This window comes from Ananas comosus, linkage group 6 (genome assembly GCF_001540865.1).
Source record: "Ananas comosus cultivar F153 linkage group 6, ASM154086v1, whole genome shotgun sequence".
Classification (NCBI taxonomy): Eukaryota; Viridiplantae; Streptophyta; class Magnoliopsida; order Poales; family Bromeliaceae; genus Ananas; species Ananas comosus.
Genome location: NC_033626.1, coordinates 867,481 through 894,312, shown reverse-complemented (window position 1 = coordinate 894,312; position 26,832 = coordinate 867,481). Strand labels below are relative to the sequence as shown.

The 26,832-nt window shown below is 36.8% G+C and overlaps 3 protein-coding genes and 1 long non-coding RNA gene across 5 annotated transcripts; 1 reads left to right on the top strand and 3 right to left on the bottom strand.

Annotated features, from left to right (window-relative positions):
* On the bottom strand, positions 80 to 4,075 carry LOC109711472 (heparanase-like protein 3). 2 transcript variants are annotated; one of them, XM_020234522.1, is made up of 9 exons: positions 3,315 to 3,920; positions 2,632 to 2,668; positions 2,330 to 2,513; positions 2,079 to 2,227; positions 1,420 to 1,653; positions 1,161 to 1,350; positions 947 to 1,072; positions 715 to 814; positions 80 to 627 (listed from the first exon to the last, which is right to left on the bottom strand). In XM_020234522.1, the coding sequence occupies exons 1-9, from the start codon at positions 3,624 to 3,626 to the stop codon at positions 253 to 255; spliced, it is 1,707 nt and encodes a 568-aa protein (XP_020090111.1). In that variant the 5' UTR covers positions 3,627 to 3,920; the 3' UTR covers positions 80 to 252. The 2 variants fall into 2 exon arrangements, with proteins under 2 accessions (XP_020090111.1, XP_020090112.1); XM_020234523.1 differs by having other exon boundaries at positions 471 to 614; positions 3,315 to 4,075.
* On the top strand, positions 1,544 to 2,321 carry LOC109711474. The gene is made up of 3 exons (XR_002216606.1): positions 1,544 to 1,675; positions 2,058 to 2,250; positions 2,310 to 2,321. It is a non-coding gene; the product is annotated as an uncharacterized LOC109711474 (long non-coding RNA).
* On the bottom strand, positions 9,069 to 16,767 carry LOC109711602 (uncharacterized GTP-binding protein YjiA). The gene is made up of 12 exons (XM_020234742.1): positions 16,759 to 16,767; positions 16,391 to 16,423; positions 15,768 to 16,043; positions 14,155 to 14,220; positions 13,703 to 13,883; positions 12,573 to 12,769; positions 11,627 to 11,677; positions 11,454 to 11,545; positions 10,710 to 10,810; positions 10,124 to 10,218; positions 9,885 to 9,989; positions 9,069 to 9,553 (listed from the first exon to the last, which is right to left on the bottom strand). The coding sequence occupies exons 1-12, from the start codon at positions 16,765 to 16,767 to the stop codon at positions 9,416 to 9,418; spliced, it is 1,344 nt and encodes a 447-aa protein (XP_020090331.1). The 3' UTR covers positions 9,069 to 9,415.
* On the bottom strand, positions 16,705 to 25,856 carry LOC109711471 (protein TPR3). The gene is made up of 27 exons (XM_020234521.1): positions 25,674 to 25,856; positions 25,185 to 25,287; positions 24,642 to 24,821; positions 24,439 to 24,552; positions 24,197 to 24,355; positions 23,062 to 23,236; positions 22,856 to 22,979; positions 22,656 to 22,768; positions 22,382 to 22,544; positions 22,169 to 22,278; positions 22,006 to 22,075; positions 21,850 to 21,923; positions 21,674 to 21,769; positions 21,495 to 21,590; positions 20,965 to 21,092; positions 20,639 to 20,873; positions 20,367 to 20,531; positions 20,164 to 20,280; positions 19,930 to 20,076; positions 19,326 to 19,436; positions 19,032 to 19,211; positions 18,796 to 18,924; positions 18,603 to 18,698; positions 18,280 to 18,468; positions 18,033 to 18,199; positions 17,663 to 17,935; positions 16,705 to 16,997 (listed from the first exon to the last, which is right to left on the bottom strand). Exons 2-26 carry the CDS (start codon positions 25,262 to 25,264, stop codon positions 17,725 to 17,727), a joined length of 3,429 nt encoding a protein of 1,142 aa, XP_020090110.1. The 5' UTR covers positions 25,265 to 25,287; positions 25,674 to 25,856; the 3' UTR covers positions 16,705 to 16,997; positions 17,663 to 17,724.

Below are 26,832 nucleotides of genomic sequence, written 5' to 3'. Positions count from 1 at the left end.
TGCAAATATTTCTCTCTGAAAAGCCCTTGTCTATTTTGACCTAGAAGGATAAGAATAACAATCATAAATAACACAATACTCTTCTTAATTTCACTTCATTTTCATTCATTTTTGCTCGAAGATTTTTTTTTTTTTCATTGAATAACAACTCTCTCAAACCCTCTCAAAACCTTAGGGCCTGAATAGAATGGACTACTTTGTAGCCCATCCTTTTATGTATTATAAATAGAAATATCCTTCAACAAATGACATCTACCTACAAGCAGGAGCATCAAAGTTGGGAATGTGAGCAAACACAATAGAATACGGTGCTACACTTATAGGTTGTGTTGCATCCACTTCAACTGGTTCTAACTCAGGAATATTCCCATCTGAATCAACAGATAATGCATTCCCATTTAGTAGCATAGTTTGGCTATGGAGATTTCCATCCTTAGGAGTTAGATGGTATTCTTCTCTTGTGACTCCATTCTCCTTCGTGAGTCGCGGTGTACGACTTAATTTTCTCGAACCCTGGCCATTGTGGATTGAATCGCGGGCGACATTGTCAACGCCGTCTCCGGTCGCGACGGACACTTGCGTTGTGGTGTCACTACTAAGGTTGATCAATAGCACTGTAATTCCATTCTGAAAAATAGCATTAATAATGAATGAATGGATGAGATAGTTTGGTAACTACTGGGACAATTTTGTAGAGATTTTTTAGTTGCTTACAGATTCTTTCGCGCAATGCACATATGCCCGTATCTTGTTCGTGCCCTTGAAGTTCACTGAGAGGACGTTCGTCCCCATCAATCGATGCCATAACAGAGCACTGCATGATTGCAGAAAAGAAACAAAAAGAATTATTCACCGCAAAGAAAAATTTGTCAAGTTCGGTTGTCGGGTGACTGTAACTTCTTGTATGACTAAAACCTTCCCGGCATTCCTAGATAAAGAGATTAACCTGTAGTAATCGGGATTTGGTTCGAAAGTCGTCGTGTTGAGAAGGCCGTAATTTCCACCGATTAAGGTCTGTCTACAATAACTCTTCGTGTCGTACTTTGCCGCCATTCCAAGCTGATCCAAGTACCTGCAGAATCATTAAATTTCTCTAGTACTGCTCTTTACTTTTCACCACAAAACCCTAAGAGCCAAAAACTTGTTTGAGTTTACACTACCAGAAGCTGAACACAAATGCATCAGTGACAAGATGATGCCCACTGTTATAAGCACCCCCAGCCTCACCGACCCATGCAACAGTTGAAGTCCCTGATGCTTTAAGTATCCCCTGCAAGTTGCGAAATGTGCTTATCTCGCTGTCGAGATACGAAGGATCGAGGATCCTGTTGATCAGACGGCTATCGACACCTGAAACATGCTTAAAGAATAAGCCGTCTTTTCTCGAAAGCTTTTCAAGTAAGCTGACAGACCGGGTACCTGCGCCCAGGTTATAAATGTGGTGAGTGATTGCATCCAAGTAATTTGGTTTTGTCTTGCTAATGAGCTCGCTGAACCAGTTCGCATCGAAGAACCCGCCCGGTGCGAGCACTAATGGCTTTGATGAGGAGCTTTGGTAGGTAGTATCGACGATTGATTTGAGGGTGATGACATCCGCAGCGTATTGGTCGGCACCGATTCGAGCCCCGACTCCGGAGCCACTGAGTTCATTTCCTGAGGGCAAAATTTTTCAAGGGTAAGTTGCACATCTTGTTCCTCAACTTCCAACAAAGTTTCATTTTGGTCCTTAGTTATTGAACTTATCGAGAAGTTTCACTCCGATCACTGAACTTCAAATTGTTGAGATTGATGTACTGAACTTAAGATTCTGCTTTAATCAACAAACTCCATCAAACCTTGCTTTTTTTTTCATAATAGAGAGATGACACCGCATTTGATTCATATATCCTGAGATGACGCAGCAGCTAAATCAACTAGCGCATTATCTCTGCGTTAGAAAAATTAAACAAGTTTGATGGAGTGATCGATTGAAACAGAAACTAAGATCAACATATCAATGGTTCCAAGCTAAGTTTCAGTGATAAATGTTGTAATTTACCCTGTGATTCTTGGTGCAGATGGAACTGGAAAAACCTTACCGAGTTCCCAGCCATGGATGGTGTAACCCTTGTCGACGGTATACTGAATAAAAGACGCGGCATTGGTGGAGTTCCAAGGTCCTCCTAGTGAACCATCCCGCAAACGAATGCGGCCGTTTAACGCGTTTAATCCGAAGATTATCACAGCCCTGTGAATTCAAGTGAGACATTGGTAAGTAAAGTAAGTCATGTTCATATCAAACTTTCTGCAGCTGATAAGTTGTTTCTCAGATCAGAAGTCGCGAAAATACCCGGTTTTTCTGAAGAAGTCATTGAGCTCATCCCATCTATGCAAAGGTAAGCAACCTTCTGAGAAACCAAACATGTCAGAAGTGCTTTTCACAAATGGATTGCATGGTTGCTGAGGATCCCCTGTGTCATATATCAGCTTATCTTGCAGGGAACCGCCAAGTCGAAGCTTCAATGGTGAAAATGCTGCAAAAGTAATCAAATTTTTTTGCGGAAAATGCAAAGTTTCAGGTTCTTCATCACTTGAGGTATGGATCTGACTCATAGGTTAATTTGTGGGAGATTTAAAAAGATTTTTTGTTACCTTTAACAGCATTGAGTAGGATGTTGTTGGACAGATCCTGCAGGAAGGAAAAAAGATGAAACACACCTGTGTCAATCACCATGGCCTTAGATTATTTTTAAAATGCTACATGAATTAGATATTTAATAAATTTTTAATGGACAAAAAAAATGAACATTATGATTTAAAAATCCAACCAAAAAAAGAGGAATTTTTTTAAGAAAAGAAAATAATAATGCATTAGAATATATCAAATTCCACAGCTGAACAGTTGATGTATAGAGACCCCTCAACCACTACCCACTGTTAATTGAAATTGAAATTGAAACTGACCCTCCAATTATTATTATTATTATTTTCTTTTTGATTGGCACCTTCTTAACTTTTAATTATTTTCATTTTAATTAATTTTTCTGAATTGCATTAAACTTTTGTTAAAATTAATAGCTTCTGCGATTATTATTCTTATTAGAGTAAACTTTAATTTGACCCCCCTGTTGTTTAGCTTAACACGTGTTATTCTATTTTGTATCCGGTGTGAAAATATTATTCTTAACTAACTAATGGAATTCAATTCAACGAGCTTGATTTAATCGAAGGAAGAAACTAAAATTAAAAGAACCTTCAAAAAAAAAAAAAAGAGAAAAGAAAGAGAAACAAAATTCGAATTCTGAAGTTTATAAAAAAAAAATACAAACAGATACCAAATTGAGTAGGGAGGCAAGGCCCCAGCTGCAGGTCCCATAATCACACTTCTCCGGCGGCCACCAGTCCAGGGTTGCGCAGACGAAGTCGCCGTCGGTTGTCGCGACGGCCTTCGTTCCGTCGACGGCGATGGCAGCTGCTGCAGCTGCCGCCGCGGCGGCAGGGCCAGGCTGCTGATTTCCACCACCACCACCACCACCACCTGCACTTGGTGTTGGTGTTGTTGTGGGATTCACAATCACTGTTGACCCAGCAAACCACATGAATGCCCAGAAGCAGAACCCAAGAACCTGCACAAGCACACCACCCATCTCTCTCTCTCTCTCTCTCTCTCTCTCTCTCTCTCTCTCTCTCTCAGTTTTTATTTTGGAATGAGAAAGATGGGTGTGAAAAAGGCAATGCCTTAAGAGAGAGAGAAGAGAACAAGGGGGAATTAGAAAGAAAGAGTATTCAACAATGGTTTCTTTCTCTCTCTTTCTAACCTTAGTTATATAGGAGAAGTAGATAAGGTGAAAAGGGCAATGCCTTTAAAGAGAGAGAGAGAGAGAGAATATGGAGGGAAATACCCAAGAATCTCTCTCTCTCTCTCTCTCTCTCTCTCTCTATCTCTCTTTGTTATTTGGGAGGAGGAGGAGGAGAAAGAGAAAGAAAAGGGGGAGAAAAGGGAAAAGGATTTAGAGAGAGAACAAGGAGGAGATACCCAACAATGGATACAAAGCAACCAACATCTCACAAAAAGGGTAAGGAAGAAACCGAAAAAGATGGGGAGGAAAGGAATGGACTGTTGTGGGGGTTGAATTGGTTTGGTGGGGAAAGCTTGGAATATAGAGAGGATAGTGGAAGAGAATAATAATAATAATAATAAGAGTCCGACTGGAATACTATCGAAGGCTTAGTGCTATCGAGTTTTTTACTGTTAGATTTAACCTTTGATTATTTTTACCCGTTATATTATACTATTCAACCAATCACTCACTCAACCTTAAGGGCCCACATCATCCTAACCGCACATTTTTTAATCCAAGGGTTAAAAAATTAATATCAACAATGACTTGGTGCTATTAATAGTATTCCAGCTTAGTTCATAATAATACTAGTAATAATAAATTGATTGAGGAGAGGAGAGGAGAGTGTGTATGTGGACATCACAAATTGAACATCTTACTCTTTAGATATGTAAACACATGAGGTGAGTGGAAACCCCCACAAGCTTTTGTTGTTCTCTTGGGTACTGTTTGGTTCGGGAATAAAGCGGGAATAATGTAAATTTTTCTTACTATTTTGTCAAATAAAATATTTTTTGGTCGGGATAAAATATTCATGCCAAATCTTGCTATTTTTGGGTTTTTTTGGGGAATAGATTAGGATAAACTATTCCGTCAAATAAGTGTAAATCCAAGGCTTAATTCTGAGCTTCATTAAGATTATAAATTAAATTAGAGCAAACTATGAAGGCATGATGTACTACATATTATAATAAATTAATTTTATTATAAATATTATTAGTTATTAATACATATTATTTGTCTTAAATATTATAGTAAATTATTTATAATATTTTAAATATTCATTTACATTGTATATTTTATATCTAATTTATTGTGAAGTATTAATCATATTTTTATATTAAATTCAATCATCATTTTCTTTCACTGTTCTGTACTATTTCATAAAATTAACCAAACACAATTTCAGTTACTTTTAAAGATTGCAGCATTACAAATCAAACACAATTTTACTTTTATTCCTAACTATTCTGAAATAGTAAATTATTTTAGGGATAAAAAAAATTGTCACAATGTTTATTATCTCCAAACCGAACTAGGGTAGTGTAATATTTGGAAGGGATAAATATATGAGAAAGGCTATTTATACATCTAAAAATAAGGTATAAATTTTACACCCATTCATTTCAGAGTTTAGACGCTTCTTTTAGATTTTTCATATTAAAAAAATAAATGATAAGATTAGTGTAAAAATGTTAACTCTTGGATTTGTAGAGTGTTAGATTTATTATTATTATTATTATTTTTTGGTATACACTTTGCATTGCTCAAAATATATTTACTGAAAAGGAAAGAATAAAGGTTACTTGTACTAGTTGTCTCTGAACTTTTAGTCAAGCTTACATTTTGGCTTTCAAATTTTTGTTTTTGATATTCAAGATCCTAAATTTCTAATAAGATTTTAATTTAGTCCCTAAACTCTTGTTAATATTTTGTTTTAATTCTTATCTTAATTAAATTGTAAATTATTACAATCAAGTCCTGTAATCTACTTTATTTGACTTAATATTTACAGAAGTACCGTAACATCTTAATTATTGTCGCGTTATCAATCACAACACCACCATATCACTTACAAGTTAACAGCACATTAGATCGTGAGACCTGATTGTAATAACTTAAAAAACTTGAGGAAAAAAATAATAATATATTAAAGTTTGAGAATTAAAGTGCCATTTATATTATAGCTTGCTTACTAAAATTAAAGAAGTTAGCTTGCAAAAGTGAGGTGGTTGTAGCACATTTAGTCCTGCTTTGAAGAGAGAGAGAGAGAGAGAGAGAGAGGGGTTAACAGTTGGGAGTTGCCATATCCTTATTAGCTGAGCACTGTGGAGTGTAGGATAGGGTTTGTACTTATCCAATAGGACATGTGGAGGAGTAAGTTTCTTGGATACTTCTTATTCTCCTTTTATTACTAGAGAGTAAATTTAGGTGGGGAATAATTGTGACCATATGAAGGGATTTGATAACTTTGATTGGTACATTCCAAGGGCTTTAAAAATGGCTTTGTGAAGCTTGTGAAGAGAGAGAGAGAGAGAGAAAGAGAGAGTAAATTGGGGAGGTGGGGAATGGAATAGGGTGAGAACAATTAGGGCATTTTTGTTTGTTTCTCTTGTGCCCCTGTGCTCTAGAAAGATCTTCTTTATAATAATTATAACATAGAATATAATCTCAAACTAACTGTATTATGCTAAGTGAATATCAAAAGAGTCTAATCAAGAATAATATGGCAATTACATATTAAAATGATACTTCAAAACAAATTTCTTGTACTTAATGCATCGTGAAAACATTTAATTGAATATTACAAATTTGATATATTGTAACTATGGCACAGAAAAAAAAAAAAATCCTTCTTAGTTAAGAGACTAACACTGTTTTCATCTCAAAAAGTCAAGGGTTCAAATAAATTTTTTTTTTTACTTCGAAACGTACTAACGGGGATTCGAATTTCTGATCTTATTAAGAAAAACTCTTTCAGATAATAACCAACTATTATATAATCATTGTTGGATTAGATGAAATGATAAAAAGAAAGAAATGAGAAGATGATATAAGGATTGTATGGTAAGAGATGGTGACATCACACCTAAATCTGTGAGTGTCATTCACTGAAAGATAAGGATAAGCATAGAAAATGTGGCAAGCTAAGACAAACTAATTAATTGCAACCCATCTCTTTCCCTTCCCCAACACTGAACCCTAAATTAAACATTAATTTATTATATATGCTAAAATCAATCACTCTCCAAATAAACTAGACTCATGTTTGACTTAATTCCTCAATGGAAGTTAACAATAACCAAAATATGTTATAAATCATTGCAGACACAAGGTGAGACAAAGTGGCCTTCAAATAAGACTAACTTGAGATTTGAGTCATGTTGATTGGCCACTTTCAATTATATACCTAGCTATTTGTCTTAAATACCAAAAACCCTACATGCCTTGATGCTCTTTGATTCCTTAAGTAATTAAGTTCAAATTTAGATGTGATGATAGCAACTCATATTTTAAAGGCTAAATAATATATTTGGCTTTCAAACTATAATGTAGGTGACACTTTGGTTCTCTAGTTCTAATCTGTTGCAATTTCTCACCTGAATATTATAGATTATTACAATCAAATCTCATAGTCTGATTTAGAGGGAGAAAGATAACATGCTATCCGTTTTGTTTATTTTTTTTTTATAAATAAACTTAGCTGAAAATATGAATCAACTAGGATTCGAACTTGGGACATCGAATACCAACCACCAAATTCTTTGCACTTGCGCTAGGGACGATCAGTAAATCTCACAGTCTGATATAATTTAAGTGAATAATGATGTGTCACTGATACGACAGTAATGCGACATCTTATTTATTATCGTGTCATCAATCACAACACTGTTATATTACTGTTTCATTAACAACACATCACTGTTTAATCAGCTAAATTATATTGTGGGACTTGATTACAATAATTCAGAAAGTTCGAGTAAGAAATTATAATAAATTAAAGTTTAACGCGTAAACTGTCACCTACTTCATAGTTTGAGAACTATATGTATAATCTAGCCTATTTTTAAGTCAAATGTTAAATGTAGAGTAGTAGACCACCATAGTTGTGCATGCTATATGTCACCACAATTCCTGGCTAGGGCAATGGGTGTGGCCAAAAAGAGAAAATGTTTTGGTTTCATACATACAGTTGATGTATTGGTAAATTTATATGACGCTTTAAACTGTATCCATAACTTTAAGGACTCATAACAGCACAATGTTCAAAATGCAAATTTATGAACTTTGGTGAAAATCAAACCCAAGATCATTCAAAATAGTGCAAACTAAGTAAACTCCAATAGCTAAGTTTTGTGACTTTTGTCCTAAACTTGCTATTTTCTGAAAAAGAAAATAAGCAGAGGATAATATTAGCTGGATAGCAGAACCATGGATGAGTCAATGTCACAAATAATTAAACTTGGACTTATTCATTTAAAATGTCTCTTTCAAAAGCTTTATTATATGATTATGATGGGGCAGGGTTAAATTGGGTAGCTACAACCCCAAAGTGGGTTCATTAAAAATAATTTGTGCAAAAAGGCATTCTAACATTGTCTCAATAGATAATTAGGCTTCATGTTCTTATTATAATCTTTACCCTATATATTATTTTGAAATTGACCTATTTAGAGGTCAATCCCTGTTACTCATTTAAAAAAAAAAACAAGTTTACATGCCTAGTTTAACACATTAAAAATTGCTTAATTCAAAAGAAGAAGTTCATGGATCTGCTTCAGCAGGTTTTTTTTTTGGTAACAAATAAAAAGAAACAGAATTTATGGTATTCATTTATGGTAAACTTAGCTCCATTTTTTGATTCGACTACCCAACCATTTAAAATTTTGATTTTAACACTTGAACCTTTCATTTTGTTGGACATAAAATATTTGATGGCTCATCCAATACAATATTAAAACAATTTGCCTATTTCAATAACTTTAGAGTTATATAAATTGCATAACATATGCTAAGTGAGTCCGTAAAGATAAACTGCGCATTAAAATTTTGAAGTTAAAGAATCATTAACCGACTCAAATCAAATAAATAAAAAAATTAGATAGCAAAATAATTTTTTTAAAAAATTAGGTAGTCAGATTAAAATTGGTGATAGTTGAGGAAGTTCTATACTTTTTTACCATAAACATATTTATGATATACTCTGATTCGAGTACAACCTCTATTAGATCCAAATGTACATATTCATGGTATGCTTAGATCATTGTAGGTCATGCCAAAACCAGAAACAAGTTTGGATTATTCCATTGTGATTGGATTTCTATCATTATATTCACAAATGACCTTTTTTCTGTAATATATTCAAACATTTTGATATTATTTTCTGAGATCTAGTGAGTTTCAGCAACTAATTACAGGAAAAAAAAAAGAAGAACAAAGAACTCAACAACTAGGGTGAGAATTATATACATAAATTTAGAATTATGAAGCCAAAAGAGTGGTCATAACATCCTTTAAATAAGTCTAGATTCTCTGTTTTAGTCTAACAAAAGTCCTCTCAGATACTGCATAACATTTTACAAATCCTCAAAATCAGCATCATATGACAACTATAGCCTACTACATTTTTTTTTAGCACTGTTCTAGTCATCAAGAAAGATGAAAAATAGGAGAGACATTACCCGCTCGACACTTCCTCTTTCCAGTTTGTAACCCCTGAATCGGTGTGATAATCGTGCATTTAAATTTGTATGAATATGTAAGTAGAATACCTGAAAAGGATTATATTGAAGGTCTTGAGTATAGTGTCCTCGTCACAACAAACAAGCTTTGAAGCCCTTCTCCAATTCTTTCGCGTCGAGATTCTTCCCAATGAATACAATCTTGTTGATTCTCGGTTCTTCCGGGCCCCACAATCGATCAGGAGATCCCTGGAAAATGTCGTGAACTCCCTGTCGGAGAATACGAAAGGGAAAAACATATTAAAATGAAGTGAAATAGTAAGTTCAGCTCAACCTGAGTGAAGAGGAGAAGAAATAGTTTGGAGAATGTTAAAAACAAGGCTTGAAGAGGAAAAGAAATTGTTAAATCATAATGTGCAGAAAAATGCCAACAATACTACCACAAAGTAATTTGAGTTCTTCTTTAGATGAGCATGTGCATGATAAAGCACAGTCAAAGAGGTTTATGTACTCGAGGAAATTAAAACTGCTTCTCCGTACAAATTCTACTAAGAGGCAACTGATAATATGACAGACTACAAAAACAAATAATGATACTCACCTGAAAGACGAATCTCTCGGGCATGCCATTAACAGAGAGAAGTCCTTTCATCCGATATATGTCATCGCTGCGCTCCATTAATAATGTTCCCAGCCACATATTGGCCTGCAGTAGATTTGGTAGAACAAAATAAGCTTCATACCTTCCAGTATGCAGCATAACAGTTGAACCACAAGATTACCTCATAAGAAAGTTACAAAAAGTAAGCAGCAAAGAAATAGAAAGGTTTAGAAGAAGACCTTGTCGAGATCCAGGTTCCCTTCACAAACAATGCTCACAGAAGACACACCAGGATCGTGGGTATGATCATGCGCATGGGAATCATCATGATGATCTGTAACAAATGTTTTCCTCACCTTTCAATACGTAGAAGTGCTTAAAGAACTATGGATAACATGAGCAATTTTGTTGCTCTTCAATAGACAGTATAGTCTACTGAATCAGTCCATTAGAGAACTAACCAAAAGGTGTCTGGCTATAAAGCTCTCCAAAACCAGCCCCAATTTCAACTATTATAGCCAGTCAATACCTGCTGCCATTTTCTGTAAATTATCCTCTAGAAAGTCCCGGTGTTTTACAGTATTTTCGACTTCCAAGATGATTTATTTAATGAAATTACATTAGTCGCCTACCGTGTTTCAGAGTCGTATTCACATTAACTCTTCTATTCTCCTATAAACTATGATGGCCACTTATTTCTTGCCTTGAATTGAATCGAGACTGTTGTTTCAAGTAATGAAGTTTCCCAACTTAAATCTTCGTCCCCCTCATCTTTGCTTGTAATGCCTAGAAGTTAGCAGGACAAAATAACTAAATTGGACGTACCATGTTCATGGCCATGATGCTCGTGGTGATGATGGTCATGATCGTGCTTGTGCTCATGGTGGTCTTCATGTGAACCTTCAGAATTAACAACACTCTCAATCCTGAGAAGAAAAGGTCAACGAATCAATCACCTTGCCCACATAATAAAAAACTTAGACCTCTTTTGGTATCGTGTTTGTATTGTATGTTTTTAAACACTAATTCTATATAATTTGATGTGTTGGAAGAAAGACTTTCTTTTCTTGACTAGTTTACAATACATCTGGCTAAGTAATAGATGATAACTTGTTTAAAAACATTTTGGAAGGAAAAAAAGTTTTGCTTTCAAATTTTTACATTTTGTTGCCAAGTAAACATTTCGGTTGAAATGGTTGCAATCAATACATTGTCCACTCCTAAACTTTTTGATATAAAAATTTATTTAAACAAATAAAAAACAAACAAATGCCAAATGAGGCCATAGTATATCATCCTGTTTTACCTAAATGCGGAACTCGACTGCTACATTTACAAACTAGAATTATAATAATCATCAAAGCGAAGGACACCTTTTCTACTGAAAGAACTGGACATCTATGATGTAAATTGTTGAAGATGTATGATATGCATGCGTCAACAAGAGTAACAGCAAGTATCCTCAAGTCAAATATTTTGGTTATCACCACCAGTATGTGGATATTGCACATGTCACAAAGTTAGAGCAATCCTACAGCAAAAGAGTTATTAAAAAAGGAGGACATGAACCTCTCCAGATCAAAGCCTCCGATCCCAAGAACATAATCCAAATCAACTCTACCATACTCTGCCCGTTTTAAATGAGCCATGCGATTTATTTTCTGCAATCCATCAAAGCAAGAGGATTAGTACCACATAAGGCAATGACAAGAAGTATAAGCCAGTGGAAGCTCTAGCTTTACCCTTATCCGCTGGACCAATGAAGAGACTTCGGATTCGCCAACAAGGTCAGTCTACACATACCCAAAAAAAAACAAACCATTAGTCCTTGATTACATAGCCAGTTAGCCAGTGTTAGAGACTTCAAAAAGAGCCTAACACAGAATCATGAGAGCCAAAAAAGCGAAGATATGAATCGACAAAAATTTTGAACAGTAATAGTTCAAGCAGGAACAAAGACTAGAACTGCAGCAGGTCACTTACTACTATATTTTTCTGTAGAAATGTGACTTCAGTTCTCATGATTATAGGCAACTCACTGGAATATTCTTTTATCTAATCCAGTGTTCCTTGTTCAAAGTTGAAACTTGAAAAACATCCGGTCAAAATGACTTCATCGATATATTTTGCTTAGTCATAGTATGTGATCACAGCACCTCACAGTTGAACAGCACAACACAATGATGTGGACTGGACATTGTTGAGCATTGTTTAAACACCATGCCCCATACAAATCATGATGTATAAATTGAACTGTTGAATTTTTAAGCTCTCCATAAATCTGGTATTTTCAGAACCTCAATTATGAGAACTAAATAGTGGTAATTGAAGTAACACGAATTGGAAATATGAAGTAAAAAATTGACGACTTTTAGGACCACCATCGAGCAAACAACTTTCAAAGCACAGAAGAATCTTTTGCAATTTTACTTTTGTCAGAGGAATGTTACAGCAGACAAGATAAACTCTTGCTTGATAGCACCTAGATCAATATAGAACAAAAGGTTATACAGAATCTAATAATAACATATTCATGGAATCGCCAAAAGCGAATCCCGTAATAAAAGACTGGCCTGACATCCCAACAAACGGTAATTCAAAATCATGAGGTGGATGTTTAACAGCAACTATTTCATCTGAATGACCACCTGCTATAATAATTAACTTCAAGCAGAAAATAAACATCACCTTGTTCACTATAATTCTGTCAGCATACGCAATTTGCTCAACAGCCTCGTTGACTACACCTTTGGGCTTTATCTCATCCAAATGAAAACCCGCATGCTTCGCATCAACCAAAGTTACAACACCATCCAGCTTGACATCGTTGAATATTTTATCCTCCGCATAAAATGTCTGGATAATAGGTGCTGGGTTGGCTAAACCTGAAAATCTCGTAAAAAAAGGATAAGAGAGTATAAACAAAGCCCAAAAGCAAGTAAAAGGTCAACTAGAACAAAGAAAGGATTCAGTCGAGTCTCTGTGAGTTCTTGGAAGGATCTATGCAGAGTACATACGAATGGCATTGACTGTCAAATCTAATATGTGTTGGATCACCAACATCACCAAGGAAAATAAAAGTGCCATTTCAGACCATTTTGGTAAACAATAAGATCCTTGAATAAGGAAGTTGGGTTCTAAGGGGAAAAGAATAGCAGGATTAAGATCCTAATTCATTGAATTTTTTTGACTCATGCATCAGTAATGACCATTTAGCACTGCTAGCAGTTAGACTGAGCCCTACAATAGACAAGTTTGAAAGCTAATTTGAAGATACAAATAGTTGAAATACAAGGACAGCCAGGGTAACATATTCGCTTCCTTGTTATTTGTGACCTGAGATTTAACAATTAAATACAATTTTTTTTGCACTTTCATTGTGTTAATTGTCTTCATAATTCACTTCCAGAACTAACTGCTATTGCTGCTACCTAGTTTGTTAACAACTTAATTCCATTTTTGGTTGTTACATTCATTTCTGTGCTACAACTTATATCTTGTCATATAGTGTTTTTTTCTCCCCCTTTTTCAGTGCTATAATTGCCCAGTTTAAGAATGCACTTGCACTCTACTACTGATTGATAGCAGTATCCAAATATAACATTGGATGACAAGAGAAGCTGCGAAACATAGCTAAACAAGTGTGAAAATAAAAAGCTAATGGCTTCAGTTATCCTAACATACAAAACACATGTTACCAAGAGACGACATTATATGCATTAAGAGAATCAGAGGAAAAAAGGGAAAGAAAGTTATCTACTATGAGGACCTAGATTACGTAATTTTAGCCAAAAAAAAAAATTCTATAGACCCACAACCTGTAGTTTCTATCACAATGTGATCAAACTTTCCCTTCTTCTTATCAACCAATTCACCAATCATTCGGACAAGATCGCCCCTCACGGTACAGCAAAGGCAACCATTATTGAGCATAATGATATCTTCAACTCCAGTAGTTTTTGCGGCAACAAGAGAACCATCTATATCAATTTCTCCGAACTGTAAGAGAACAATAGAGTGAGACGAAGATAAATAAACCATCTGGTATCGTAACATGGGAAATCACAAATATACCAAATATCACAGCAAAAGTACATGAGAGTAGAAAGAAAACATGAATCGAGAATCGACCCTTTTATTGCAAATACCCGTTCATATATGCATTCACCGACAGATATCAATGCAAACTTTGCTAGTGCACATTTCAGTCATCAGCAGCCCAGCCAATTACAAGCATAGTTCATGAAACTTCAAAAAAAAAATAACATACCTCGTTTTCGATAACTGCTATGCGTTTTCCATGCTCGGCTGTCAAGATATGATTCAACAAAGTCGTCTGTTCATGAAAAAAAAAAATCCAAATAAAAACATAAGCAGTATATATATATATATATATATATATATATGAGCAGAGCTACTATGCTATCGGAAGCGTAGAGAATCTGATGCTTCCGATTTTTGGCCGTTAGATCAGCCCTTTTAATCATTTTTAACCTTTGGATTAATACTATTACCCTGTGGGGACCACTTAACCCTAGGGGTACTACTCAACCCTGAGGGGAACGCAATCATCCCAACCGTATAATTTTTAATCCAAGGGTCAAAATATCGGAAGCATCAAATGCTCTATACTTTCGATAGCATAGTAGCTCTACACTATATATATATATATATATATATATGCTACTATACTATCAATAGTACCAAGTCCTTGGTACTATTGAGTTTTCGGCCGTTAGATGAAAGGATGTGCGGTTAGGATGATAGTGGTCCCCTAGGGTTGAGTGGGTGGGTGGTTGGTTTAATAGTATAATCTAACGGGTGGAAATGATCAAAGGGTAGATCTAACGGTAGAAAACTCAATAGTACCAAGGGCTTGGTACTATCGATAGTATAGTAGTCGGACTCATATATNACCCACCCACTCAACCCTAGGGGACCACTATCATCCTAACCGCACATCCTTTCATCTAACGGCCGAAAACTCAATAGTACCAAGGACTTGGTACTATTGATAGTATAGTAGCATATATATATATATATATATATATAGTGTAGAGCTACTATGCTATCGAAAGTATAGAGCATTTGATGCTTCCGATATTTTGACCCTTGGATTAAAAATTATACGGTTGGGATGATTGCGTTCCCCTCAGGGTTGAGTAGTACCCCTAGGGTTAAGTGGTCCCCACAGGGTAATAGTATTAATCCAAAGGTTAAAAATGATTAAAAGGGCTGATCTAACGGCCAAAAATCGGAAGCATCAGATTCTCTACGCTTCCGATAGCATAGTAGCTCTGCTCATATATATATATATATATATATATATATATGGAACATTCTAACATGTTGGAAATTATCTACTGAATATTAAAAAGCCACCAATTGCCACATAGGCATCAAGATGGAGTTCAACTTAGAAGACATTAGATAGGATTACCTACAAAATTATCATCTTCTCTTCCAGCTCTAGATATGTAGTAATAATACAATAAAAAGACCACTCATTTATTCCACGTAAAAATGTCGAGTAAATTGAGGCTTTTAGGCATTTATTCCCAGATTTTTCTTTCTTTTTTTTTTTTGCTTCCTAAAGTTGCAGGAGTGACTATCTGATCATTTCCTATACATTAACCATAAACTCAACACCCAACATAAATGGTTGAATGATATATTTAATCAAAAACAGTGGCATCCGCAGTGCTTCCAAATGCGCGGAGCCAAACAAACAGCTGTAATTGTAATTGCTGAAATCATTTCAGGCAGAGATGTCGAAACTTTCCAAAGAGTTTGGATACATCATATATCGAGATTCGATAGTAAAATCAAAAGTAAGTTGTGATAGAGCACAGAACACAGAATCCAATTAGCTTGTTTTCTCACCTTCCCGGAGCCCAAGAACCCGGTGATGATGGTGGCGGGTACGCGGTCGTCGGGCGGAACCCTCGTCAGGACGTCGGCGCCCTCATCCGTCGCCGCGCCGGCGGAGGCTGAGGCTGAGGCGGCGAACCCTCGCGCCGGCGATCGGCGGCCGGAGCCGAGCACGGAGGAGCGCGCGGCGGCGACGGTGGCGGGGGGCCGGGGGCGGAGGGAGAGGAGAGGGAGGGATCGGAGGCGGAGCGCGGCGAAGCTCCGGCGCCGCGCCGAAGAAGGCGGTGGCTAAGTCGGTGGAGAACGTCGCCGCCGCCGCCGCCATGGCCGAGAGAGAGAGAGAGAGGGGAAGTGAGAGAGAGGGGAGGGGTGCCTTACCTTGTTAATTTTTTTTTGCTTGCTATCTCGCTTATTTTTGTTGCCCTGTATATATAGGATTATGTTACCATTTAGCCTAAGATATTTTTACTGTGGATATTTTCATGCTTTTTATTTATTCATTTATTTATTTGAGGTGCTCCCTCCCTAATTTTATTTATGTGAGTTCTATGAAAGGATTCTATAATTCCATACTAGACTAGAATTTGTGTGTATAGTTTTAGAATATGAATTCATCAACTGCCAAATTAACATACTCTGGAAGGGAATGTAACTGAAGTGTACACATCCTATTTTCAGAAGATCCAATTAACATCAGTTAACCTAAAAGGCATAAAAGAACACACCAAATTTGCAAACGACCAACTTAAATCAATCTATGCAGAGTTTAGATAAATTAGGGTTTAGTGATAAAGCCCTCCAAATAGCTTTAAGCTGCAGCAGGAGCAGGAGCAGGAGCAGCAGCAGGAGCAGAAACTGTACTGAAGGTTCTGCTTTTTGGAGACTATGAAGCTCATTTCAACTTGCCAAGGTAAGTCCTAGAGAGATAAACCAAAAAGAGCTTAAAAGATGAGAAATGAACAACACTTTTGCGATAGAAAATGAGAAATTACATTCTTAAGACAAACTCCATGTTCATGTTATAGTATTCTCCTCCGCGTCGAAGGAGACTTTACTCTTTTGCAGGAACCAAACAGAATAATGTAAACAATGTTGCCAAACATTTTCTTCGCCGGCCGCGATACATGAAGAGATACCAGGCCAACAAGCACAATAAGACACAGCTGAACTTACTATGTGAGCATCTTTTTGTCATCTACAACCTGCTATTTTGAGAGGCTATTACATAATTTCAAGGTCCATCTGCACATTTGAAGAAATAAAAGTAATTATTATTAAATTATTATTTTGCTGATATAAAATTTAAAAAACAAAGACTTAATTACACTATTTACTACGCTGTACTCTATAGGTTTTTTTTTCTTTTCATTTTCTATAATGTAGACAATAAATCTATAATTTTAAATAAAAATTATTAAAAAATACTGATTTAAAGTGGTAGAACATATATTCAGCTCATTTTACTAAAAAAAAAAAAAGTAACAAAATGCATAAAACCGACAAAATAATAGTTGAAAATAATTTAATAGAAGTTTTCAATGAGTCTACCATGAAGATTTGTTTTATATTTTTTTCCATTATTTAGTCAGTGCTTTTTAATACGATTGCTAGGTTTCAGAATAGATTTATCAATGGTAATGTAGGTTTATTAATAGAAATGAAGAGATTAGCGAGAAAAAAAATAGTTTAGTGATATCTATGAGAAACGAAAATATTAGAAGATAGAAAAAGAAAAATAAGTTTAAAATACAGTGTAGAGATTGATAAAATATAATAATATACTGATACCTTCGGAAAAAATATATATATATATATAGTGTAGAAAGTATAAAAAGACGTACCAACTATGGTGTAATAGAGTGTAATTAAGCCAAAAAAAGGGAAAGAAAAGCAATTTGGCGGCATACCTCGGTTAGTTACTCTGAAGGGTAAAACTAGAAGGGGTTAAAAAAGTTCCGCCTCTCTTCGATCATCTCTGTGGTTGATCAGAGGTTGAGGCACCAGCGGGCGCCGGTTCGGGCACGCTGCCTGTGGAGCTGTTCTCTGTGGGCGGAGGAACTCCCCATTTCCCTTCGGATTCTAGCGGCTCCAACACATGGACACCACCATCTGTCAGCCCTAATGCAAACTGGTTCGGTTCCGATGGATGAGCCGCGATCACAAGCGGATGGACGGACGTGCTAGGAAGATGCAGCAGATGAATCAGCAAGTGGTGGTTTTAAAAAACCAGCCATTTGGCAGGACGACTCCACAAGCCAAAATTTTCAAACAAAGTACCTGAGATTCGGTGGGAGATAAGCAGCTGGAAGAATTCGGCACCGCAATTTTAAGCCCAAGGCAGAAAATATGCACACGGTGGCATCGAGAAGGCTAGCGTAGATCAGCTGACTATCGCACGAGAATGTGGCGTGCGAAATTGGCGCAGTGTTCTCACGAGTGAACCACTGAACAACAAAGAGGCCGTCAATTAGCCAAACAGAAACTAAGTAGTTCATATCGTAAACCTGTAAGGGTAAAAAATTACCTGGTGCACACACTCTAGCTTAGTTGTCTCATATATAGCGATTTGGGTCTCATGGACAGCGAGAAAGTGTATTTGATCTTGATGGAACTGAACCCGTGTATCTGAATTATTTGTTGTGGCACTCCCAGAAGGAATCTGCAAAAACCTGCTTCTTTGCTTCTCCCACCCATCAGTGCCCCACACACATATCTACGGCAAAAAGACATGTATATTCTGTAAGAAACTAACCACACAATTTACAGAAGAGTACTATAATCTACGACTAGATTGAAAAGTGATTCTAGTTCGTGCTCATTTGACTGAAGGAAAGTTCACTCAAGAACCTGAGCATCAGCTCCAGAAGAGACCAGCACATTCAACACATTCGAGAATGCAAGACCCGTAATTCTCTTCGAGTGCCCTTTAAGTTTGCTCTTAACCTGCAAAAAAGAAGGATAGGTAGGTTCGTTTATTCCAGGCGATTATCTGCCAAGCAATTATATCGAAACTCGCTGGTTAGATAGTATATAATAATACCTCATCAACTCGCACATTGTAGATTTGGATTGTAGAATCCTCCATTCCTATGGCAATTATATTATTGTCTTGAGGGTGGAAGGCAAGAAATGTTGCCGCCGGCGGTGGAGGCATGAATGTCGTCATTGTCTGCACTCGTCAAGCAAAAATGAAAGAGCGATATTTTTGTAGTGAGATGTTTTACCATTATATACCTTAGTAAATTTACATATTAAATATACAATATATACACCTACCTTAAATGTCATCATGTTGAACAACGAAATTTTTCCACCTGAAGCAGACATGACATACGAATCGTTCTTCGACAAAGCAAAGCACGGAACTGATTCCTCAGGATTCACATCAGTTATGTCATTAGTCATCAAAATGCCACTTGGTGGTTGCCATAGTTGGGGAGGAATACTTGCAGTTGCCTACAAAGAGAGGCCATAGGAAGGGGGAAAAAAAAAGTCATAATTTATGCCGGCTTTACAAACTTGTTAAGCTTGTTGCATAAAAAAGAAATATATGAGCAGTAAAAGGTTCACCTTTCCAGTTGAATTTCGCTCATTACGGGGCCACTTCCAAAGCAGATGGACAGCATTTGATGCTAAAGCCAAGATTGCGACACCAGAATTTGTATAAATCAATCTTGAGATCTGCAGTTAAAAGATAGTTTATGAGACGATATGAAAGAACTTTTTTCAAGCTAAGACTGAAGTTCCTGGTGGCATAAAAACTGAAAAGAAAATACCGTATTCTCAGTCAGAAATCAAAATCCATGTTACGAGTTACGACATTAATATGGAAGACAAGATACATATTATTAGAAATGATCTCAACTATTTGGAGTGAGCAGAAATTAAAACTCATAGATTTTGGTACTCCTTTACCTGAAAATCAAACAGGGTCTCAAAGTTGACAATATAATAATAGGTACAAGGAGTTTGGTTCTACCAACGGTTTGGATTTTGGAATATACCAAATTAATAGAGCATTGCTAGGAATTTTTCATCTAGATTGAGAACAATGGGACTGCTTTTAAATTTAAAACTTTTGTTACTGTATGTATTTGATGCACAGGAAATGGACATCCAAAAGTCACAGATTATAAGGATAATAGGAACAGAAAACCCATCAAAGAAGCATTACCTTGCTTGTCCTCAAATTATCCACGAGCCTTAGAGATCTACACTTAGTCGGTTCACTGATTTCAGTAAGCTTCCAGATCTTTGATTTATCGATTGACTCATCAGCTATTCTAGGCTTTACGTCCACCAAGTTTCGGCTGTCCCCGTTCTATCAAAAATGGTTTATACTTAGTGCATAAGAAGAGATTACGAAAACATTAACTATTTAGAAAAATTAAGACGGACATCCACATACCATCTCAGCAATAGTCATAGAAGGAGCAGCTCTATCTGCCATTCCTGAACTAGTTGCAACAGCAGCAGCGGCGGCAGCGGCAGCGGCAGCAGCAGCAGTTATTGGACTTACTATGGGCTGCTCATAGAGAACAGACTAAGTTATATTTCACTAAATCTTAGGTCAAGCCCAATTTAATGATTATAGTACTAACAATGCGTTACCTTGGACACTGCTTCTGAAAGAGTCCTGGATGGATCAAAAGAACGGTTGTCAAACGTACGCAGCAGACGAAGCCCATCGGCATTTGCCAAGATCTTAATCCCATTATCATGAGTGGAAACAGCCAACAATGTACCGTCCTTGTTAAAGCGTATCCGCGGACTCGCCTAATAACAGAGGAAGAAAGGTTATTTTTTACTACTTTCCATGCAAAATATCACAAGTAAATTTTCCACAAAAAAAGCAAAAAAAAAAAAAAAAAAACTACAAATACCGGTAGGCCACCATCAGCATCAATAGTTGTCAAAAGATTAGTGTTATCCATATCCCATAACTTGATTAAGAACTCATCGCCAGCAGCCAAAAACCGGTTCTTAGTGGTATCAAACTGCACAACACCCAAAGATCGTTTTCTAAACCCATGGTATGTTCTCTTTACGGCTCCTTCACTCTCATTCCACTCGACAATGTATGATTCTCCGTCTTTGCTTGTCCCACAGGAGAAGAGCCTGCAATGAATAAGCATAAAGATGAGTCAATACGGATACAGAAGCACCGACATCTGGCTGCATAAATAAGTGCCACATCAGGAATATGAACCTGGAACCATCAGCGCTATAAGCCATTGTAGTACACCAATGTCCAGGAGCATCATAATCCACTCTAGATCCCGCATTGTCATATAACCATGCCTTGATCTTTCCATCTAATGCAGTTGAAAAAATGAACTGCAAAAAAAAATTACAGAAAAAAAGTTAATACGGCACTATTAAGGCATCTTAATATAGCAATATTACAAATCAAGGGCCAAGGAGGCCCGGATGGAGCTTGCAAAAATGTTGTTCAAGTTAGTTGTTCAATAACAGATTAATAGCTTTCCCAAAAAAGTCCTTTTACAGCTTCCCACTACGGCAAAAGAAAATTCTGAAAGTTAGAGCTTTTGCTTTCGGGGACTGGCAGCCCATATAAACTTCGTGCCATAGCAAAAGCTCCAAACTTCGTATTTGCCAAATACCTTGCTTTTGCTTCTTGGAGTAGAGAAGATTTTCTACAAGCTAGGCAAAACAGGCACTTAAAAATGTAGAATTTAGTTTGATTTTACTTAAAATATGTCAAAACTATGTACATACCTGAATGCTCTCTTTGTAATGTGGGCAAACAGAATAAACAGGTGCCTGATGACCTTCAAAGGTATATTGTTTAGTTCCACTAGTCGCGTCCCACACCTACAATATTGCAGAAGAATATATCAATTACTGTAAGCATAAGCGAGATATACATCCAAGAGATCCATGCATCAGAAGCATACCTTAATTGTCTTGTCATCACCACAGGTTATAATGCACAGCTGCTTATTGGGAATAGCAAATGCAATGTCGTTGACACCCCCAGTATGTGCATCAATCTGCAGTTAACATGGCAGAATGTATCAAATCCACAGAGTAACCGTCTATTTGACAAGCAGAAAATGTTGAGGAATCAAACCTCTAAGTGCTGTCTAGTCTCATCACCACCGTGATAAGAATATATTTGTACGATATGCCTCGAATAAGCAACACCTGTAACAGTGAGGAAGTATTACTATGCAACAGTTGTAGGAAAATGGGAGGTAAAAGAGATTTTTGACTTGTATAAGCTTACCAAATAACGAGCCATCCGAACTCCATATTACACGGTTAACTGACACACCAGGATCCTTAACTAGAGTGGCCTATAATTTATCAATTTCAATTATTGATTTAAATGTACAAGATGTACAAGAAAGTCATTGTGCAACCACAAATCGCCTCGCTTAGGAACTAACCTGGAGGGTCAGGGAACATTTTCCAAGCTCCCAGACCTTGAAATTCCTTGAAACCAATCTCTCCCTGGTACCGACATCCCACAACCCTATGTCACCCACGTTCGTACCGACTAAAACAGAACACGAATGCCGGTATGAAGCAACAGATAAGAATGATTCAAATAAATCAAAACAGAAATGAAACAATGATCGAGTTGATGAGGGAAAGTCTACCAAGAAGTAGAGTCTGCTGCAACGGATGAAAATCCATGCTCATAGGAGTTGATCCCTGATTTAGGGCTCTTGCAACAGTTTTGGGCAAGTCATCTGTCGTGTACATAGATTGACTATGACTCTGGGGATAGGTTACTGGCATTATATTCACTGGTAGATTAACCTGTGTTAAATGATGAATCATCAAAAGTACCATTAGAATGGCTTAAAAAAGACGTATTAAGCTGGATGAGATAAAGATGGCATAAGGAAATGAAGCAGACGTCGCATATACCTCATCAGAAATTCCAATGGGCCTAGGTCGTTTGGATACATGTTCAGAATCAGCTGAAGGATAATCCATAACAGGGTTGGTATTTGGTGTTCTGGGATGCTTCAATATTGCAGCTAAAAAAAAGGACGATAACATTTAAAAGTTAAACCAAGAATCAGGACTACCAGATGAAATTAACAAATATAGAAAAATTAAAATACCAGGGTTCGTTGGAGCGCCAAGTCCAATAGCCCCACCAGAGACAGCAGGATGAGTTACAGCCGAAGAGTTAGACATCCAACCAGCGAGGGGTGTAGGAACTGGTGTTGGTGTAGGTTGGAAAGGCTGAAACAACCATAACCAAAGTTCATGAGATAAGTATCTTAAAAGAAGAAAACATTTTTAGATAAAAATTCAGGTTAATTACGTGTGCACCCAACGGAGGAAAACCTCCTGCTTTAGGCATAGAGCCAAGTAGCGGATTGCTTGCAGTTGACGGAGCGTGGGCACCATTCGGTTGTCCGCAAGAATGATCAACAAAAAGGGTCTTAATATCAGGATTTGACCTAGGATTTTTGCACAGCTGGTGCTGCCAGTTTAAGCTGCCACAGATTAAGTAAGAATATTAAGCCCCCACTTAGAGATCATATGGTTTCCAATACATTGAATTAAAAAATTTCTAATGGTAGAAAAAAATAAGCAATACAACCACAACTAAGCCAAAGATCTACATTTAAAAACTCGAGTCTCGTAACATCAAATAGAGCTAGAATCCTCCTTGTTTGAGAAAAAGAGAGAAAGATAGCATGCTACCCGCTTTGTTCATTTTTTAACAAATGAACTTAGCTAAAAATATAAAATAACTAGACTTCGAATTTGGGGCCTCGGGGACCAAGCTTTAAGCCCTTTGTCACCTGCATAGGGACAGTCGGTCAAATAAAACTAGGATCTTCGAGATACAAAAGTTAAACCAAAAAAGGAAGTTGGAGGAAGTTGGTTCAAATGAGAAACAAGACAAAATTGCACTGGGTGGACAATTAATAAATGAGCCTTTTCAGCTAACTTGAGATCTACGCTGACAAAGGCCAACCTACTTTCTTGAACATCAAACTATGTATGATTCTGAAGAAACCTATCTAACCTTTTGACTATGTCCATGTAATATAAGGCGAATAGCTCAAACAACATATTTATTTCCCCATCGAGTATCGAGTATAATATATAAGAGCATATCAGTTTGTATGTAAGTATATAATATCATCCTCAAATGCAGTATATTCTTTCCAAATAGAAATTACGGGTGTAAAAAGGAACTTCGACAAACTTGTCCTCGTATGCATCCTCTATATGTAACTCCGTCACAGAAATGAAGGGTAAAAGTTTGTTACCAGAACCAGTATGAACAAAACAATAAGAAACAATAAAAACAATTGCCTGCATGTAAATTGTTAGTCCCTGCAAAGGGATAAAGTTACATGAAACTGCAAAACTACCATCATTTAAATTTTTTTCTTTAAAAAAAAAAAAAGAACGAACTTTAGCAAGTTCATTTCCAGTTTTACCTCTGGTTGATAAGAGTACGCAGTCTAGAGTTCTTTAAATTAGGAAACTGCAATTTATCGCGGAAGAGAGGATTTGCCTCGATCAGTTTCTTGAGCTCAACAAGCATTATCAATCTTGCCGACTTTGTATCGCCATACTTGGAAAGCTGTTCATTTTCTCTGAAACAGTATAGTACAACGTCATGCATCAACCATTCATCTACTGCAACATATGTAATAAAGGAAATTTTACCATCGGATACCTAAAGTTCTCTAAAGTCAAAAGCTGTGTAATTTCCTTGAATAACTCCTCATTAAAAGATGCAAAAACTTTCAAGTCCTTCACGAGAATCTCAACCGCCTTTGCCCGATCATGCCTACAATTAAAGACGTCCAATCAACGCTTGCCACATATTTCGAGAAGTAAAATTCTAGTATACGAGAGAAGTTCGAGTCTCTTCCTTACTTATCCAGGGCCTCAAGATACTTCTGCTTCCGAATTTCAAAGAAGATCTTCATCGAATACCGGTTATCGTCGACCTTAGTGAAGCCGCCAAGATACCGCTCCACTTCGTCCCAGTTCCCATTCTGCACCTCTTCCTCGAAATACTTCATATTGAAGTAGAAGCCTGATTCTTGCTCAAGCCTGGAAAAAGACATAAAATTAGAACTAATTCACTCCGACGTCGTACATAATCTTTTTTTTTTCCCGTTAAAATGCTTAATTTGCTAGCGAACGGTGTTTTACTATCTTTTATTCGAGGCTTCCCGCCGTGCCTCAGCTTAAGACATATTGACAATCTCAAAACGCGAACTAGAATTACATGGGAGAAAATTAAATAACATTAGGAACCTTATAGGATTTGAACTCAGGACATCACAGTGTAAGTAGTATGTTAAATGTTAAATAATCATTATAACTGTGTTTTAACATTTCATATTCAACATCCAAAATCAAAGCGAGAAAATAAAGAGATGAAGAAATCGAGGGCCAATGATCGAAACCCACTTGTGGACGGTCTCCTTGAACTTCTCTTCATCGAGGAACTGCAGAATCAAGAAAACCAGCTCCCTACTGAGAGACGACATCGCATCACCGGGGGCTCCAAACCCTAAATCATCACAAAAGAACCACATAAATCAACAACCATTACCCCAAAGAAAAAACCCTAAAATCCCACCAAAGAACCCCCTTTATCACACATCACGGATCTAAACCACAGCAACAAGACGAATTCCTCGTCGATTACACCCCAAACGCAATCAAACCAAAGAAAAACGAAACAACGGCACAAAGCCACAAACCAAACCCTCGTTTACTCGACGGACGAGATCCACCGCGCCGGCTCCAAGCAGGACCCAAAATCTAGGGTTTTGACGCACCGATGGCGCAAAAACCTTCCAGAAACCGGGATCGGCGTGAAAAAATCGGGTTTTTTCACCAAAAAATCCACGGAAAAATTAGCAAAAAATGCGAGGCAAAAGATCGAGGCGTTACCTCCGATTGCGACGGAGATCGATCGATCGATTCACGAAGACGAGGCGCCAAAGAGAGAGAGGAGAGAGAGGGGAGATGCGAAGACCAGAGGCGGCGAGAGCTCTAGGGAATAATTAGTCGACTTTAAATAATAGCTTTAAATAAAAAAAAAATAAAAAATAAAAAACAAAAATTATTAAATAAAAATATCCAAAATTACAGATCCAGCGATGTCCAATTTATAGGGGTTGGGAGAGAGAGAAAGAGAGGTGGGGGTTCCTCAGAAGGAATAACCGCATTCGCTTATCGCGTGTGATACGTACATCTCCTTATCAGCAATTGATAAGCCGAGTGGGTACGGACCTGCGCTTATGCAGTGGGGCCCACCGAATTCGGAGACGTTTTGTCGACTTTTGCCGCAGCGGAATCCGCGAACCGGCAATTTCCGAAAGGCATTTATTAGCACGAAAAAGATGTGGACCGATCGGCTGTGTGGGACCGGAACAGGAAACGGGCTTATGGGCCAATACTATTCTGACACGTAAGAGCTTTGGTTTGAACGCTTTTGTAAATAATTCGTTGCGTGCGCCCGGTGCACCGTTCACACGTATTACTTGTTGAATAGACCATACATGCACCTGATTATTGGTGATTCTAATAATTTAGATTTAATTAATTTTTTTTTGATAAATAAAACTAACAAAATAACGACTCATAGTTAACAAAATGATTAATTTTAATAACTAATTAGAATAACTCAAATTAAAAAAAATCTAGGATTAAGGAGTTGTTGTAAAAAAAATGATAATGATGATAAGTTTAAGGGTGTATCTCACTTCCATATGTTTTAACCAATTATGAAAAATAGCAACTATATTTTAATTACCAAACAATATTAATTCAATTTCTATAATTTTTATTTCTATTTCTAGCCTGGTTGGCTCTAAATAAATTTAAATGATATCTCAGGTTAAAAAAAATAATAATAATTCCTAGAGATCTCGTAGACTAATTAGAGTCTGCTTGATATTTAAGATCATGTGATATTATTAAATAAGACAAAAATTAAACGAAAGTATATATAGAAATATTTTTTTTTGGATATGACTATAAAATATATAGAAAAATATTACTAGAATACTCTCTGTTGACAAAACCTAATTGGATTTTAGTAAAAATA